The sequence below is a fragment of the Dipteris shenzhenensis genome, chromosome 19 (assembly GCF_047967505.1).
Source record: "Dipteris shenzhenensis isolate YYH24624 ecotype China chromosome 19, Dip_SZ_1.0, whole genome shotgun sequence".
NCBI lineage: Eukaryota > Viridiplantae > Streptophyta > Polypodiopsida > Gleicheniales > Dipteridaceae > Dipteris > Dipteris shenzhenensis.
In genome coordinates, this window is record NC_141614.1 from 46792248 (window position 1) to 46811368 (window position 19121).

Genomic DNA, 19121 nt, shown 5'->3' on the forward strand with positions numbered 1-19121 from the left:
CTCCAGCAACACATTTGAAAAGAACTGCCACAAAAGCGGATGCAAACACATTTGTCAACTTTTATACATGTTTAAGTGCAGTTGTACCAAGGGGAAGTTAAGAACGGCAGGAAGAATCTCTCACAAGCTTTAAGGTAGCGAGAGATAGATATGCTGACTACACAAGTATAATTTTTCGACCTAATGAGGTGTTTTTACCAAGTTGTGGCAGTTTGCAGTGCATATGAGAAGGATGAGGTTACTTATGAAGGTCCTTTGTTACTATCACAAAAGTCAAAGGTTGAGAAAACAGAGGTGATAGCAAGAATGTGGAGGCTTGTGAAGTATTTGTCAGATAGCTATGTAACCATGGCAACAGAAAAACTCCTCACAAAAGAATGGTTTTTTGGCAGGAAGGACAAAGATCATTGCATGGAGGAGTGCATCAACATATAGGTGAAACGCGATATAGTGGGTAGTGCGATCAGATATTTTCTCATTGAAGAAGAAATCCCTACTGGTCAATGCAATATTGACCCTAATATTGTGTAGCCGCTTTATCCACAGCTAAGGAAAAGGCATAGGCGCATAAGTGGATCAAGAATCAAGAAGATGGGGCCGAAGTAGTCACCTTGTTCATCAGAGCCCAAATCCCACCACAGGTGATTGCATATCTTGAGAAGCTTGTGAATGAGCATAAACTGAGAATAACAAGTGCAATCAACCACGGCTTTCAATTCAATGTGAACATCACTTCAGAAGCTGGAAAGCTTGTAGCATATAGGGGCATTTCAAATGAGGACTTTTTAATTAAATGAAACACGTTGGGATAAGCCCCAAGTATTCTTTATTGAGATGAGGTTTCTTCCAATGATATTCGCCAATTCATCGATAGAATACTATATACCACCATTAGTAGAGCTGGAATTTGCAATATTGTGATTTTTGTCAATAAAGAAAACAAGGAAGCGACACATAACTCTTTGGAGAAAGTTTATGCCTCTGATTTCAAGATCTACAATGGTGTGTATGCATCCAAGACAAGCAAGAGAGAATGTGGATTAAAAAACCAATGCATCTAATCATTCCTCTTATGCATGCGGAGTCCATAGTCTCTACAACATAACATAAGGAGGACTTCCAAGAGTTTGCATCTCATGCTAGAGGAGAAAGAAATCCACATGTCCTCTCATCATCAAGTGCACTCCAAAATCTATGAATGTCCTCCAAAAAGTGGAAGTCTTTTGATAACTATGCTGCAATACTTGCAACTGCCTCATTGGGAGGTCACCCAATTATGGATGGGATATCTTTTCAAAGATCTTCTCAGAAAAGGATATTCCACTAATATTATTGAAAGAAAGGCTTGCATGGCACACTTCCACTTGCAAGCTAATCTAACTATTGGCTACGAGAAAGAGGTGGAACATAAGAGGATTGAAGATGATGATATGGAAGATCTTGATGGCTCCCAAGATAAAGACGAAGGTGACGTAGACGATGACATGGATGACCTTTCTAGTTCACAAGATTACGCAAAGAAATCACAGGCAAATATCAAGGTATGACCCTTTATCTTTCTTTTACAAACATTACATTTAACTATAACCTGTCAATCTCACAAGATTTTGTATTTTTTACAAACAGCAGAGGGGAAGGAAGAAGAAATGAGTTCACGTGGATTTGAAGTCAGGAAGGCCACAATATTTCCTTCAAGTTTAATTGATATGGTGATTATTGGAAAAACTGAAAGTGAAATATTTATGACAATAAAAGGATCACCGAAAGACTTTCCTGATATAGAGAGTCAACTACTTTGCTTCTATGGGAACTCAAAGGATATGATGATGCTCATGCTTAAGAATTCTAAAGATTTATCCAAGCTATAAGAAATAGGAAGCAACTTTGATATTCAGGTTTTGATTGGACAGCGACCTCAATATCTATCATTTGGTTCAGAAGAGTTTCAAATCCTAAGATATCGAGGAAAAGAGGTTAATGATAAAATTAAAATGGCTGCCCTCAGAATTGACAAACTTTATCTTGGCTTAGTATTTATATATTGATTAAATCTAATGAGCTAATGTTTGGTTATTTTCTTTATCTTGGCTTAGTATTTATATATTGATTAAATCTAATGAGCTAATGTTTGGTTATTTTTTGATGCAGTATAATGATATCTTGGTTTTCTATAAATTTTGCAAAGTGTGTATATATCGTAGATTCCCTTCTTTCTACATGGCTCAATAATAATAAAAAGTCAATAGAAGATATCTGCACCCGACTGTGAACTCTCAATATGGACAACGTACGAGTTATCATTTTTTCATATAATGAGATGTAAGTGTCTGAGATGTAAGTGACACTGCAACCTCGTATTTACTTTTGCGAGATGTAAGATGAGGTCAAATAATAAAGATTCTTAATTGGCCATGCAGGAAAACATTAGAGTTTGGTAGCTTTGTACCTACAAGCCAATAAATGCTATTTTGCCAATTCAATACCAAGATATCATGGCAATGTGTTAGCGTAAGTGAGGTGTAAGTATACTCTTAATGCATTGTAACTTTTGTGGTACACTTACTCTTAATGCATTATAACTTTCATGGTATGTATCTTTTGCGGCGATGCACGTATTCATCCCCTTGTATGTTATGATGGATAGGTCCACATCAAGGTTAATAAGTGCCATTGAATAAGTCACAAACTATGATGGTGACTTGCAAGAAGAAATGGACTTACAAAATGATGTGAGGTTGTAGAGCAAAATGATCCATACAGGTGTGGGTGGAGAGTGTGCTACAACTACAAGTTGCTCCTCGATGAAATATTTGATGTGAAGGGCTCACAATCCTCAATGTCTACATATTCTGATGTAGAACTATATACATTTGTGGCTCATACTATTCAATTCATAATTGCTCAATCTCCAATTAAAGTAATTGAGACACCCAAGTCTGCATCAAAAACTCTCGAGGAAGTAGAGACTCAATATACTCCCAATCCATCACAGCCTTTGAAGGAGTCTACTCCCAAAGCCTCGGAATCAACTCCAGCTACCGCAAAAGTAGAGATTCAACATACCCCCGAGGAGTATAAACCCAAAGCATCAGAAGGGAGTCCACCCCGCAAAAGTAGAGACTCAATCTACAGCCAAAGAATCATACCGTTTTGGGGAGTCTACGCCCAAAGCATCCCAGCAAAGTCCACGAGTGAAAGTAGAGACTCATTCTACGCCATGGGCATCACACCCTCCCGAGGAGTCTATGCCCAAGGAATCACCATCTACCCCACACTCAAAAGTAGAGATTCAATATATGCCCGGAGAATAACAACCTCCATTGGATTCTATGCCTAAACCATCACAACCGAGTCCACACTTGGAAGTAAACAAATTCTATGCCTGAAGGAAGAGTCCATAGATGCCTAAAGCATCAAAGCCTCGAGAGATAGAGTCTACTTCCAAAGCATCACAATGGAGTCCACAGCAAGCATCAAAATCCACTTCATTGTGAAGCTTTATGATGGGGTTTAGCATGTACATGAGTTATTTTTTGAAGTAGAAAAACTTTATTGGCAAGTGATGCATGTAAAAGTGCAAAGTCGCAAAACTTTGTATTTGTGATTTTGTTGCTCATAATGTTATTTTGGTTGATTGTATTATGTGTGAATACATAATGGGCATTCATCATGTATACATATTAAATGTGTGACTTGTTTTCCTTCTCTCACAATGTTATTTTGGTTGATTTTATTAAATATTTAAATATATAAGGGGCATTCTCTCATGGATACATAAGGGATATTTATCATGGATACACTTGATGAGAATTTGTGACTCAAAACAATAAGATTACTCAAATCATACTATAGGGTCAAAGTTTATAACATTATAGAGTCATAAGAGCCACATTGCATGAGAATTTACTACTCAAAAATAAATTGTATTAGCAATTCTAATATGATCTGCCTAGCCCTACCAGGCTTGTTGTAGAGAATACAAAATAAGATTAACGACTATTATAGGCCACACAGGCTGAGATCACACTAGAAGATCTCATCATTAGTATCTCTTATCTTGTCAACAATCCAATCTCTCCATGGACTCCATGCCTGTATCCTCAATATAATTACAATGAAGGAAGAAATTCAAGTAGTCATAGATTGTTTCTTTATAATCTCTTTGGGAGGCCCCTATTGTTCTTTCAGCATATGCATCAAATCGGTCATACTGAGTTCTACGATAATGTAGGTTGCTTAAGAACTCCAAGAGATCTTGTCATGCTTTTATAATACATTATAAAAGTCTTTCACTCTCTGCTATCTTCTGAGTCTCCTCCCTCTCTGTCCGCCTCTATGCATCGAATTCCTCTCTCTCCGATTGTGTCAATGGAGAGCCTTGTCAAATTCTTGCATCTCTCTTTGCTCCTTGGTCAGCAATCCATTCTCTGAGACTATCGATTCCAAACTTCACATCTCCAACGATGCCAAGAACATCCATGGTGGATGGGGAGATGATAAATTAAGAGTGATGAAAGAAGATTGTGCTTATAGAAGGACTAGGATGGATGAAAGAAGGGAGTATGATAATTATATTATTCTTATCTTCAATCACTTTATTTCATAGATTTAAACTGATTCAAAATCTATCATCTCATGTGTCTCTCACACTTACGATCTTGCATCTTTTACTTCACTCAATGGACAACTCACCTCTCTAAATTTATTAAATCAATTTCACTTTATTCAAAGTCTAACTTATTATATACAATAAATATCTCATGATGAGAATCTAATAATTATATCATTCTTGTGTTCCATCACTTTATTTTATAAATTTCAATGTACTCAAAATCTATCGTCTCACATGTCTCGCATTATGGTCTTGCATATGCAAGTCTAACTTGTTATATAAAATAAAATATATCTCATGATGAGAATCTAATAATTATATCATTCTTGTGTTCCATCACTTTATTTTATAGATTTCAATGTACTCAAAATCTACCATCTCACATGTCTCGCATTATGGTCTTGCATGTGTCACTTCACACAATCTAGTCATCTCAGCCTCTCCCAATTCTTTATTCTAAATCTTTCATCTCACATTATGAGTCTGCAGTTCTATAAATTCCTCTCTAGTCATTCGTCTTCTACATCTCACCCACAGCAAACACTTCTTCCACTTTGCTCTTGTTACCTTCCTCCTCTCCTCAAGCTTACTCCTTTCATCTTGCCCATAGTCTTATAGCCAAACACTACTTCCACTTTGCTCTCGTTGCCTTCCTCCTCTCCTCAAGCTTGCCCGCAGCCTTACAGCCAAACACTTCTTTCACTTTGCTCTCATTACCTTCCTCCTCTCCTCAAGCTTACTCCTTCCATCTTACCCGCAACCTTACAGCCACACACTTCTTCCACTTTGCTCTCATTACCTTCCTCCTCTCCTCAAGCTTACTCCTTCCATCTTGCCCACAGCCTTACAGCCAAACACTTCTTTCACTTTGCTCCCATTACCTTCCTCCTCTCCTCAAGCTTACTCCTTCCATCTTGCCCACATCCTTACAGCAAAACACTTCTTCCATTTTGCTCTTGTTACCTTCCTCACTCTCGTTACCTTCCTCCTCTCGTTTTCATGGATCTTTTTGAAGTCATCGATTCTGTTTAGCTAACAGACTTTATAAGTGAGATATCTTTGCGTGTGGCTCGTTATGGAAGATTTCCACCCTAGGAAGCGCAAGCCATTTGGAATAAACAAAGTCCTATATAGGAGAAAATTTATAATTCCTTACGTCTCTTTTGTAGTTTTAACTACATCGATGATGATATGAAGCACTAGCAAATATTCTCGAATATGGGGGCTTTCTACCAATAACTTAATAGAGCATTGGGCTGGATGAATTCTAGGTAATAACACATAAGCATGAAGCTAGAAGTTAAGTATCACACTATGATCTTAGGCTAATCAAGGGCCTCTCCTCTTTTCTCATAGGCGCTCTCATCTGGGCTAATGTTAAAAATCTTAAAGCAATGGTTATTAGTCTGCAACGTGATCGGGAAATTTTCTCCCATAAAGGTTAGATGTCCACTTGGTAAATGTGCTACTGATCTCTTTTGTGAATGCATGATTAGCAAATCTATTGTCCATCAAGCTATTACCTCTTTTGGGCTAATGAGCCTGTGCATAATTAGCATGTGTCATACCCTCTTTGGCAATGTGTAGTTTCTTAAGGCCCGAGAGTATCCATAATAGTGCGGGGAATAGAGGAGCCATAGTTATTTTTGCTTTCACACTCACCTACCCACTCACACACCCATGGTCCACTACGAGGGGCACATATCTTGGACCCACACCATCCTAGTAGGATTTGAATGAGGGGAGCCAGTCTAGTAGGTAGACGCCCTACCACCTAAGGGTTACATATCTTTAACCCATTAACCACAAACACCCAAAAAAAAAAGAGAGGACATGTGGCAGCTTGGAGGAGAAGAGCCTGCCACGTGTCATAAAGAAGGAGCTCTTGGATGAAGGCTTGGAGGGGGGAAGAGGTGGAAATACAAGAGGCAAGCTTTGAGGAGGAGGTGGAAAGACAAGAGGCAGCTTTAGGGGCAAGGAGGAGATAGAAGGTCAATGGAATGGAGGAGATGGAAGGTCACCTTCGGGAGGAAGGAGGAGATGGAAGGTATCAAAGGAGGAGATGGAAGGTCACCTTCGGGAGAAAGGAGGAGATGGAAGGTTAATGGAATGAAAGGAGGAGATGGAAGGTCTCAGAGCCATGGGTTAAAACTTAGCCAAAATTTCAAAATCCAATCCAAATATGCAAGGTGAATTGATTAGCAATTTAAGAATCAAAGATCCACCTTCAGATGGGGAGTGGTTAAGGATGGTCATGCATCTTTGCCTGTGCAAAGCACGGGTTCAGTACTTGTTGCCCTTATGCCTGCCCATTTGATTTGAGGGGTGAGTAGGTGTGCTGACACACATAGTGGATGAGCAAGAAAGAAAATGTCACAAGTCCCATGTTTGTCAGCTAGGCTTTAGCCTATTGGTTGAACTGAAGTGGGGTCTAGAGTTCAAAGGGGAGTTTGGTTGCTCAAGCTTTTGTCCACCCGCTTTTTAAGGATCTAATCATTTTTTGTTATCTGGTGTCCACCTCATCCCACACCCCTACTTGCCCAATTTAAGGTGCTAGGTTTGTAGCCTACCTATATGTGAGAGTAGCCGTAATTATTGCATATTCTATAAGTTCCCAAAAATTTTTGAAGCTTCAAAACATGGCTGGCCATAGTTATTGCACATTCTATAAAATGTGTAGAACGTGGATGTTTTGAAGCTTGAAATTTTTTTGCGAACTTGAAAATGAAATTTTCCTTCGCAATTCGGGCGAATCACTTCACAAAAAGCTCAAAAGTGCCTCGTTTGACACGCTCCTCAAGAGGAAGGGTGCTCTTTGAGAGCCAGCTTCTCTATGCATTAAATGTCTCTGCAACCAATATGATGGCCTCTGCAAGCTTTAGAGCTCATTTACTCAAGTAAATGCACCCGCAACACCAACAACACAGCAATGGGATAAATTTGTTTCTTGGCCATGCGTGATCATGTTCTTAGAAAAGTTAGTGTGCTCGCGCGCATGGCATTCTAGGCAAATATGTTACTCATGGTCTAGGCTTGACACGTCCCCCCTACACTCTTCTTCATTCTCATTGCCAATCCTAGCACACTAAAGCTGGAACAAAGACTCTCTAGGCAAGCATTTTGGGGCTAGGCTACACACAACCAATTGGGTCATTGCTTGGGTCATGGCTTGGGTCATGTACATCGCTGACAGGAAGTTGCGAAGCCAGTACTGGAGCCTTGTTTTTGCAAAAGGAGCATGATGAGCATTCCCGCACAACGCTGTGCTGTTGAGAAACCATCTCAACATCATGTGATCATATGTGCATAGCACTAACACATAGAGAGTGCTATAAAGGAAAGGGTTAGATGCCCTAACCCTAACCCTAGCCCTAAAAGGGTTTGTATATATTCTACATTTCAACTAAATCTAGTGTACAGTTAGTCATTTGTGGTGTGCTCTCTACTTGTGTCCTCTCTCCTCATCTCCACTCTTTTATTTTTCCCTCTTCATATTTTGTCATGGTATTAGAGCATCCCTGCCTTCCACTGAGACATTGCGATCCGAGAGCGTGAGAGAGTGTGAGATCGATTGAGAGTTTTCAAGTGATTGTGACCACATTTCATTCTCTTTCGTTAAGAGAAAAATTCCGTCCATTTGGTGAGATATATCCGTCATTCCACACAGAGAGAGAGAGAGAGAGAGAGAGAGAGAGAGAGATTCATTCTTCTTCACCGAGAGAGAGATAGGTCTTTGTCTTTGAGAGAAAGGGAGAGACCTCATTGCCTTGAAAGACTTTCATTGAGAGATAGTGTTCTAAGAGAGAAAGAGAGTCTACTCTTTTGAGGGTCTCCATTGAGGGAGAGAGGCCCATCAACAAGCTCTCCTTGAGCATCCTCGGCCACAAACACAGTATTCTGAAGCAAAGGCTCAACAAAACAAAGGCTCTCTAAAGCCTTCTACTACAACTGTGCAACGGATGACAACTCCTCATAGCCTCACACATCTCCGACTCTACAAGCACAGGCATCAACTCCAAAGGCATAGCCAAGGTTCCCATAGCCAGCCTCTCATGCAATGGGATCTACAACGTGCCTCACCAACTACCAACTCGCCCACCTTTAGCTACAAAGTGCTCATAGCCAGGCTTCTTGGCCTAGGACATAGCAACTGCCTCAGACCCCAACTTCAGCAGAGCCGCCATCAACATGACTAGTCCTGTGCCCTACGAGTAACATCACTACCTCTACAAGGAGAACCTTGTCTTCAACCACGACAATCGACGACCAACAACAACAACCATCCATGGCAAACCTGCAATGAAATAGTGCCAGAAAGCATTCACTAATTGCGCCATCGACTTGCATCACGTAGCACCTCCAGTCGCCTCTCCAAATGTCTAGCTTCAGCTACCACCATAGCTTCAAGCTTTAGGCTCCCATCGCCAACGGAATAGTAGTGCTTCCATGCGCTTGCGCCCAACCTGCAAGACCTACAGCCACCTCAGCTACTTCACCAATGAAACTGTGCAATGACCAACAGCAACGGTTCCATGCGGGCAAGCTTGACATGCAAGGCGACCTCCACAACAGATGCACAGCTGACCACCTTCATCGACGGCAAACGATTGGAAGAGACAGAGGCTTGTAGCAATGTCCATAGCTCCTAACTCTAGCAAGCTCTACTCAGCCTAGCTGACACACACCACAATGCTCCACAAAGAACCAACAGACGGCAACGAAGCAACGAAGCCGACAACGCCAATGGAGGTTTCATCAAGAACGGAATCTCTCTGAGATTTCATCGAAATCTCCCAAGATTCTGGTCTTTATGCTCATGACACATGGTGGATAGGAAGAGACCAAGGTTAGGACAACTAACCATGGTTGCCTTGACAGGTTGAGTAGGCTACATATTGCCACGTGGTAATGTGGCCGCATGATAGATAAGCCTATCACCTTGCCACATCAGCGACCTTGTATGCTGCATCATCAAAATGCTCCAACTGCCACATCAGCATTCCACCGAACTCCTCCATGTCATCGCCAAGAGCCCTTTGTGTGCCACATCACATAGCCTACCACGTCAACAGTCCAGTTGCTAGGCCATGTCATTAACAACTCCACGTCATTGCCATGTCATCCTTGGACTTGGTGTACCTTGTGACATGTGGCAGATAGGCCACATCATCATTATCTGCCAAGTCAGCACCTACCACATCATCTGCCATGTCACCATGCTAACATCATCATCCACATCATCAGGGCCATGCCACCCTTTCCAGTTAGCTACCACCTCATCATCTGCCACGTGGCACTGGCCCCCTGCCAAGCATAGTCACCTCTTTGCTGCATGCACACCGGCATACAGCATGTGCACCCGGTTGCCACCTCATCACATAGTTCCTACTCGGAGTCAGTCCCTTCACTCACATGTGGTTTCACATCATCACATTACCTGAAACTTGACGTTCAACGAGCAAACTTCAAAGTGTTCAAAGACTTTGACCGATTGTTCAGTGGTGGGCAGATAACACATGATTTGATTTCACACACACATGCCATCATTGTAAAGCCTGTTTGGCTATTTTTTGGCATTGTGCACATCATTTCAAGCTTGTAAAGCCTCTTGGCTATTCCTGGCATCATTTGCCACAAGCCTTGTAACAGATTGGATTATATATTGCAATTCTATCTTCATCGACAGTTCAAATTTCACTTGATACAGACAATGTTTTGCAATTAATTCAGAGAGTGATTTCACACACTTTGAGTACATTTCTTGCACCATGTCTATGACTAGTAACCTCAATTTTGAGGCATCTGCTAAGCTAGATAACTTACAGCACATGGAAATACTGAATCAAGACCATTGTTATACTTCAAGACAAATGGGAGTATGTCGATGGGTTTACATCTAGACCATTGGATGATCTAGCCAGCAGTAGCTCTACTTCACCTATTGCCGCAACACTAGTAGTAGGATCTACAGCGGGATCTACAACTGCACCAATAGTGTTTGCACATGTAGCAGAACCTGCCATTGCCCGAACATAAGGACAATGAGACGAGAAATACAAGTATGCATATCATTTGATCAAGCAGAATGTGCAAGATGTCATGCTAGGATAGCTCAACACAGTGAAGTCATCAAAAGTAGCATGGGATATGTTCGCGGCTCTTTATGAGTCCAAGAACACTTCTAGGATTCTCATAATGAGAAACTAGATAAACGAGAGTTTCCGCAACAGCAGTGAGACCAGTCATGCTTACGTACTCAAGATCAAGGATTACAACAATCAACTCGCAGCAGCAGCAGGAGAGACCATGAATCCAACAGAAATGGTTCAAGTCATCCTAAATGGACTAGGAGAGAGATACGAGAATCTAGTTCAAAGTATTGTCATCCAACAGCAAATTCCAATAGTGGAAGAACTCCAATCAATTTTACTTAGTGAAGAACTCAGGGCTCAGGTCATTCGTGCACGCAAAGGTCATTCCAATGATCAAGCATTCACAGCTTCAGATAGAAGCAGAGACACAGGTTGAGGTAGAGGTAGATCATTCAGGTGAAGTGGTCATCACCAACAACAAAGTTAGCATCAAAGTCAAAATCATTATCAGCATCATCCTCAGCAACATTAGCATCAGCAAAGAGGAAATCATTCCAACCGAGGAAGATTCCAAGGACGAGGGAATGCATCCACCAATGTGTCAAACATTTAGTGAAGTTACTTTCATAAGTTTGGACACTATGAAAGAGATTGCCACAAGAAGCAGTATGACCAAGACAGTCAATCCTGCAGTAATCGAGGGAATTTCTGCGGTAGAGGAAATCATCGTGGTGGACATTCAAGTCACAGTCATTATGCAAATGGACCTGAGAATATGGTCCTTGCAAGTGAGGATATGCAGAAGATTGAAACAATGTATCCAGACATTGATTGTAATTCAAAAGGAGAATGCAGTTATCAAGTCAATCATGCACATCAAGATCCTTGGTACATCGACGGTGGTGCATCATCTCATATGACAAAGCATCAGGAATGGTTCACAGAGATGAAACCATTAGAAGGACAGAAGAATGTCATCTACATGGCAGATAATACACCAAATCTAGTTCAAGGGAAAGGCATTGTCGCTATGAACAATTTCATTGGTACAAAAGGATTGGTGAAAGATGTACCCTATGTTCTGAAACTTAGCAAGAACCTCTTGTCAGTGGTCAAATGACGGAACACAACTATCGAGTCATCTTCAATGGAGATGAATTCATGATCAGAGACAAATCTAGAGGATATCAACTAGTAGGAAAAGTAGTCAAGAAAGGACGCTTGCTCATAATGCTAGCTATAGTACCAGATTTGCATGCCATGTTAGCTTAATCGCAACAGATGCCACTTTCTACAAAATTACACAAGAGATATGAACATGTTAATTTCAAAAGCTTGATAGAGCTTAGCAATTGGAATTCCAAAACTTCAGTTTCTTGGAAAAGTTTGCGATGCATGCTGCTTTGGTAAACAAAAGCGAACCAACTTTGGTAGAAGCACCTCTCGAGCATGAGGTATTCTTGATTTGATTCATACAGATGTATGGGGTTATGCCCAAACCCGCAACATCAATGGTTCACTTTACTACTTGACTTTCATTGACAACGTCTACATCATATATTGTTGGGTCTATTATTCGAAAGAGAAATATGAAGTCGTTTCCAGATTTCAAGAATTCAAAGCCATGGTAGAAAACCAAATAGGCAGAAAGATCACAGTCATGCGATTAGACAGAGGAGGTGAATACATGTCTTCAACATTCATGAACTTTTGCAGAAGTAATGGCATTCGAAAACAATTCACTTATGCAGATACTCCTCAACAGAATGCAAGCGTTGAAATAAACTTTAGCGGACAGTGCTAGAGCAATGCTTAGTGAGAAGCATCTTCCGAATCAGTATTGGGTAGAAGCAATAGCCACTGCAAACTACTTACTTAATCGGCTTCCGATCAAGCCGATTCAGGGTATGACACCTTATGAAGCATTCACTGGACACAAGCCACGCATACATGATGACCATCATAGAAAATTGTATGTGAAGTCACGTAAATGCATCATGGTTGGCTACAATGAAGAAAGCAAAGCATACAAGTTGTATGATCCCATCAACCAAAAGGTCATTATCTCTAGAGATGTAATCTTTGATGAGGAATCAAAATGGAAAACCTTAAATACACAGGAGATAGATGCACGATTACTTAGTCATCTACAGAAAAGGTTGATGAAGAAGAGCAAGAATTGCCAGAAGCACCCCAAGAAGAGCCACAACAACTTAGACGGTCTACCAGGGAAAGCAGACTACCGGTCAGATTGACATATGCTTAGAAAGGCAAAGCAATTCAAGTTGAAACCACCAACTATGCTCTTATGACTACCATCATGGCTACAGAAGAGCCAGTGTACTTCGAAGACATAGTTGACAAGCCAGAATGGCAAACTGCTATGAATGAAGAAATGGAAGCTTTGTACAAGAATAATACTTGGGAATTATGCGACCTTTCACCAAGAAAGAAGGCCATAGCAAATAAATGGGTATACAAAGTAAAGTACAATCCAGATGGAAGCATTGAAAGACACAAAGCTAGACTAGTTGCAAAAGGATTTGCACAGCAATATGGTCAAGACTATGACGAGACATATGCTCCAATAGCAAAGATGGATTCCATACTATTCTTGATATCACTAGCGACACTCAATAGATGGAATGTGTAACAGCTCGATGTCAAGAATGCTTTTCTCAATGGTTACCTAGACGAGGAATTCTACATGCAACAACCAGCAGGTTATGTTGAACCAGGAAAAGAGAATCACGTTTGCCATCTCAAGAAAAGTCTCTAAGGCTTAAAGCAAGCACCCAAAAGTTGGTATAGTAGAATCGACAAGTATTTTGCTAATCTGGGATACATGAAATCCAATGCAGATCATACTCTCTACTACAAAGTTCAAGGGGAAGACATCACTATTGCACTTTTGTACGTAAATGATATGATTGTGAGTGGAAGCAATGATAGCTTCATCAAAAGGTTGAAACAAGACTTTTTAGCAAAGTTCGACATAAAAGATCTTGGACTTATGTACTATTGTCTTGGTATTGAGTTTTGGAGAGATTCAGGCAGCACCTTCATGAGTCAACTAAAGTATGTTGATAGTCTCTTGAAGAAGTTTCATATGGCAAATTGCAAACACTACAGTATACTGTGATAATCAACCGGCTCAAGCATTGGCCAAGAATCCAGTATATTACTCCAGGACAAAGCACATTGATGTTAGAGAGCACTTCATCAGAGAAAAAGTTTTACTTGGTGACATCACACTGCATCATTGTGATAGCAAAGAAAATGTTGCAGACATCTTTACCAAACCACTTGGCAAAGAGCTTTTCAAGAAGCATCAACAAGCTCTTGGTTTGACGCAGAGGAAGGACATTCCCATTAAAGGGGTGTGATGGAATGTAATGCTCAACCCTTCTTCGATTCTCCAGAATCATCATCTTGAGGGAAGGCCTACTTCATGATGTTGATCTTGAGGAAAGGTGTTGAGAAAGCATCTCAACATCATGTGATCATATGTGCATAGCACTAACACATAGAGAGTGCTATAAAGGAAAGGGTAAGATGCCTTTACCCTAACCCTAAAAGGGTTTGTATATATTCTACATTTTCAACTAAATCTAGTGTACAGTTAGTCATTTGTCGTGTGCTATGCAACTATGCCCTCTCTCCTCATCTCCACTCTTCTCCTCTCCCCTCTTCATATTTTGTCACGTGCTCACAGGCATAGTGGCCAAGGTTGGTAGAGAGGGCAACGCGAGTTGAAGGCTTGATCTCGACCCATGTCAATAGAAACATCGAGGAATCTGCATTGAGACAATCGCAAAACGATTGCCGGGTGATGGAAAACACACAACACGCGATGGTGAGGCAAATGTTGAACCAAGAAGCGAGTCACTCCAAGCAAAGCTAATGGGGATGAGGAGAGAGTAGGGGAGGGCGGTTTAGGAGACGTGGTGGTGAAAGAAACAGAGACAAAAGAGGGATAATGCAAAACGTTGGCTTCTTTTCTGCCCTTTATTCGCTTCTACTACTTTTCAAACACTTCTTTTTCCTCTTCTTCTTCTTCTGCACAGCTTCAGCTTCCTCCATAGCTATGGCTGGCGCCATCTCCGCCGCATCAGCCCTCCCTTCTCGCCTCATCTCCCATGACCACCTCCCCTCCCCCTCCTCCAGATCCCGCCCTCGAGCTTCTTCCTCCTCCTCCAAGCTCGCTTGCCCTCGCCCCAGCCCCTCCTCCTCCGTTGTTAGTTCCTTCTCCGGCTTGCGTCGCCTCTCCCTCCTCGATTTTAAGGTCGCCCATGGGAAGGATTTCCGCTCCTCCGTTGCTTTGGCCGTCGCCGCCCCCCGTGGCAGAGGCAACCGTGGCGTTGCTGTGGCGATGTTCGAGCGCTTCACCGAGAAGGCCATCAAAGTTATCATGCTGGCGCAAGAGGAAGCCAGGCGTCTCGGGCACAACTTTGTTGGGACGGAGCAGATACTGTTGGGGCTGATCGGAGAGGGAACCGGAATTGCTGCGAAGGTGTTGAAGTCTATGGGCGTCAATTTGAAGGAAGCTCGTGTGGAGGTGGAGAAAATCATTGGGCGTGGCAGTGGTTTCGTGGCCGTCGAGATTCCTTTCACCCCGCGTGCTAAACGAGTGCTCGAGCTTTCACTGGAAGAGGCGCGGCAGCTAGGTCACAATTACATCGGCTCAGAGCATCTTCTATTAGGGCTGTTGAGAGAAGGGGAGGGAGTTGCTGCCCGTGTGCTCGAAAACCTCGGCGCCGACCCTAGCAACATCAGGACTCAGGTAATTCGAATGGTCGGTGAAAGTACTGAGGCCGTCGGTGCCGGTGTAGGAGGTGGTAGCAGTAATGCCAAAATGCCTACCTTGGAGGAGTATGGAACTAATTTGACAAAGCTAGCGGAGGAAGGTAAGCTGGATCCTGTTGTAGGCAGGCAACCTCAGATTGAGCGTGTTACTCAGATTCTCGGTCGACGGACTAAGAACAACCCATGCCTCATCGGTGAGCCCGGTGTCGGAAAGACTGCAATAGCGGAAGGGCTTGCTCAGCGTATCATGAGCGGAGATGTTCCGGAAACTATCGAAGGGAAAAAGGTTATCACCCTTGACATGGGATTGCTTGTTGCTGGGACCAAATACAGGGGAGAATTTGAGGAGAGGCTCAAGAAGCTCATGGAGGAGATCAAACAGGCGGATGATATTATACTCTTCATAGATGAAGTCCATACTTTGATTGGAGCTGGTGCTGCTGAGGGAGCAATCGATGCAGCTAACATCTTGAAGCCTGCTTTAGCCCGCGGTGAGCTTCAATGTATTGGGGCTACTACCCTGGATGAATACAGGAAGCACATTGAAAAGGATCCTGCCTTGGAAAGGCGTTTCCAACCTGTCCAAGTCCCTGAACCCACTGTGGATGAGACCATACAGATATTGAAAGGCCTTCGGGAGCGCTATGAAATTCATCACAAGCTGAAATACACAGACGAGGCATTGGTTGCTGCTGCTCAGCTCTCCTACCAGTACATAAGTGATCGCTTTCTTCCTGATAAAGCTATTGACTTGATTGATGAGGCTGGTTCACGCGTGCGTCTACGCCATGCCCAACTTCCTGAAGAGGCAAAGGAGCTTGATAAGGAGCTTAGGCAGATTACCAAGGAGAAGAATGAGGCAGTGCGAGGCCAAGACTTTGAGAAGGCAGGAGAGCTTCGTGACCGCGAGATGGAACTAAAGGCACAGATTTCTGCGATCACTGAGAAAGGAAAGGAGAAAATTAAGGCTGAGACTGAGGCTGGGGACACTGGACCTCTCGTGACTGAAGCAGACATTCAGCAGATAGTTTCTGCCTGGACAGGAATCCCAGTGGAGAAAGTCTCAATAGATGAGTCCAATCGACTGTTGCACATGGAGGAAACACTCCACAAGCGAGTCATCGGTCAGGATGAAGCAGTGAAAGCCATCAGTCGTGCCATTCGCCGTGCTCGGGTTGGTTTAAAGAATCCTAACAGGCCTATTGCAAGTTTCATCTTCTCAGGTCCAACTGGTGTTGGGAAATCCGAGCTTGCAAAGGCCTTGGCAGCATACTACTTTGGCTCAGAAGAAGCAATGGTGAGACTTGACATGAGTGAATTCATGGAAAGACATACTGTCTCCAAGCTTATTGGGTCTCCACCTGGCTATGTTGGGTACAGTGAAGGTGGTCAGCTTACGGAAGCGGTGCGGCGGCGTCCCTACACAGTTGTTCTGTTTGACGAAATTGAGAAGGCACATCCAGACGTTTTCAACATGATGCTGCAGATACTGGAGGATGGCAGGCTTACGGACAGCAAGGGAAGGACTGTGGATTTCAAAAACACACTGTTGATTATGACATCAAATGTTGGGAGCAGTGTAATTGAGAAGGGTGGAGGTGGTATTGGCTTCCAGCTTGACTATGGTGAAAAAGATAGTAGCTATAACAGAATAAAGAGTCTTGTAAATGAGGAGCTCAAACAATATTTCCGACCTGAATTCTTGAATCGACTTGATGAAATCATTGTATTCAGGCAGCTGACAAAGTCTGAGGTGAAAGATATAGCAGACATTATGCTGAAAGAAGTCTTTGATCGTTTAAAGAACAAATCTATTGAGCTGCAGGTGACCGAAAGGTTCAGAGATAGAGTGGTGGATGAAGGCTACAGCCCGAGTTATGGTGCGCGGCCCTTGAGGAGGGCTATCATGCGGCTTTTGGAGGACAGTATGGCTGAACGAATGCTTGCAGGCGAGATCAAAGAGGGGGATTCTGCAATCATAGACGTAGACTCTGAAGGAAATGTCACAATCTTGAATGGAACCACTGGGACTGCTTCTAGTACAAGTATTGAAGCTCCAGCTGGTGTTGCTTGAGGGAATGTGAATATTGTGTTAGATGTGATTTCACAGCTATTAGTTGAGAAACACTTAATAACTTGACCTGCCAGTAAGTTGAGTTCATAGTGGAGCTGAGATTAAAAACCAGGTGTGAATGTGTTAAAGTGGCATAGTTCAGATACTTCCACCTTTTGTATGTACGTATAGTATTCAAATTACATTAAAATATCTCAAGCTCACATTGGACGTTCATGTTACACTATTTTGATTACAAACTCTGAGGAGTCTATGACATCTCTCTGAATTCTGTTCAAGGTAATACAACTTTTTTCCCCTTTGGAAGTCATTTTCATATTGGTAAAAAGTATAGTACATGTCAAGGTGCCAGCTAGGGCATTGTGTAGGATGTTATCTGCTACTAACATCATGGGGTAGTTTCTTTTAGTGGAAAAGATAGAACTTAGTTTATATCCTTGGTGTAATGATATGTGACGACAACAATGGCAGACTAGAATTTTCCATTATTTTTTTTTCAAACGGGGAGACTCGAATGCATTCTTTTCTCTTTGGGACACTTAAGGAGAACAACATCTACTTTCTGTTTAGATTTTGCCCTAAATGCTAGCCTTAATCTTGACCAAGTCTCTGGAGGGGAGGGCAGGTGAAGGGACTCAGACATCTGGAGTTCTCCTCTGATTCATTTGAATGAGCTCTTGAAACTTATGCAAAGCCCTCATCTGGGGAGCTATGATAGAAGTGCTCAGTATGAAGAACTTTTGTGTCAAAGGTATGCGTGTCAGATATTCTGCTTTTACATGATCTGGCAGTCACAGTTACGGTGTGTGTGCTTATGTTGGGGGGGGGGAGAGAGAGAGAGAGAGAGAGAGAGAAAGTAGCTCGTCTCATTTCTGCTTTTACATGGTTGAATTTGTATTTATGGCCGATTGCCTTTTTCAACTAAGGAGTTTCAGCTTATGCTTGGGTACAGTGATGAGAAATAAAGCATAAAATCGCTTTGCTACAACCCCCTATCTGTCTCTGATGTTTTGTCTTACCTTCCTCTTGCAAATGTAATGGAGGAGTAAAATTGGAGGTATTCTACTTTTATGAATGTTCGAAATAAATTTTGCTTCACAAGAGAATGTGGATTATTATTTTTTGATTGGCTGCCCTGATGTGGTACCTTTCGTCATGAATCTGCTTTTACAGCTGGAAGTCTGGCAGAAACTCTCAGTATGAGTACCTTGCAATACATGGCTGAGTCTGCCCTTTAGTGCCAGCCTGTCTTGGCTGAGTGTGCCGTTCAGCTGCAGAGTGTTGACAGAAACTCGGTACGAAGACCTTTGTATAAATGGATGCTCAAGTATGTTTGGGTGTGTGGATTTGTATGTGTGAGAGCTGATGCTTATGCTGTGGTCTACACCCACTGTTGGGTGCTGATGGCGTCAGTGGGGATGTCCTAGTAGTTAGTCCTTGCTATGCGTGATGGAGTTTATGGTTTCAACCTTATGAGTGACGATCATGAGATTGAAACTGCACTGTGTTGTATTTTCAGAGGATGAGTTTGGGCATG

General features: G+C 42.3%; 1 protein-coding gene across 1 annotated transcript; it reads left to right on the forward strand.

Annotated features, from left to right (window-relative positions):
* Positions 1-14691: 14691 nt before the first annotated feature.
* LOC147890549 (chaperone protein ClpC1, chloroplastic) lies at positions 14692-17800 on the forward strand. Its single transcript, XM_087390858.1, has one exon. The coding sequence runs from the start codon at positions 14792-14794 to the stop codon at positions 17582-17584; it is 2793 nt and encodes a 930-aa protein (XP_087246984.1). The 5' UTR covers positions 14692-14791; the 3' UTR covers positions 17585-17800.
* Positions 17801-19121: the final 1321 nt, after the last annotated feature.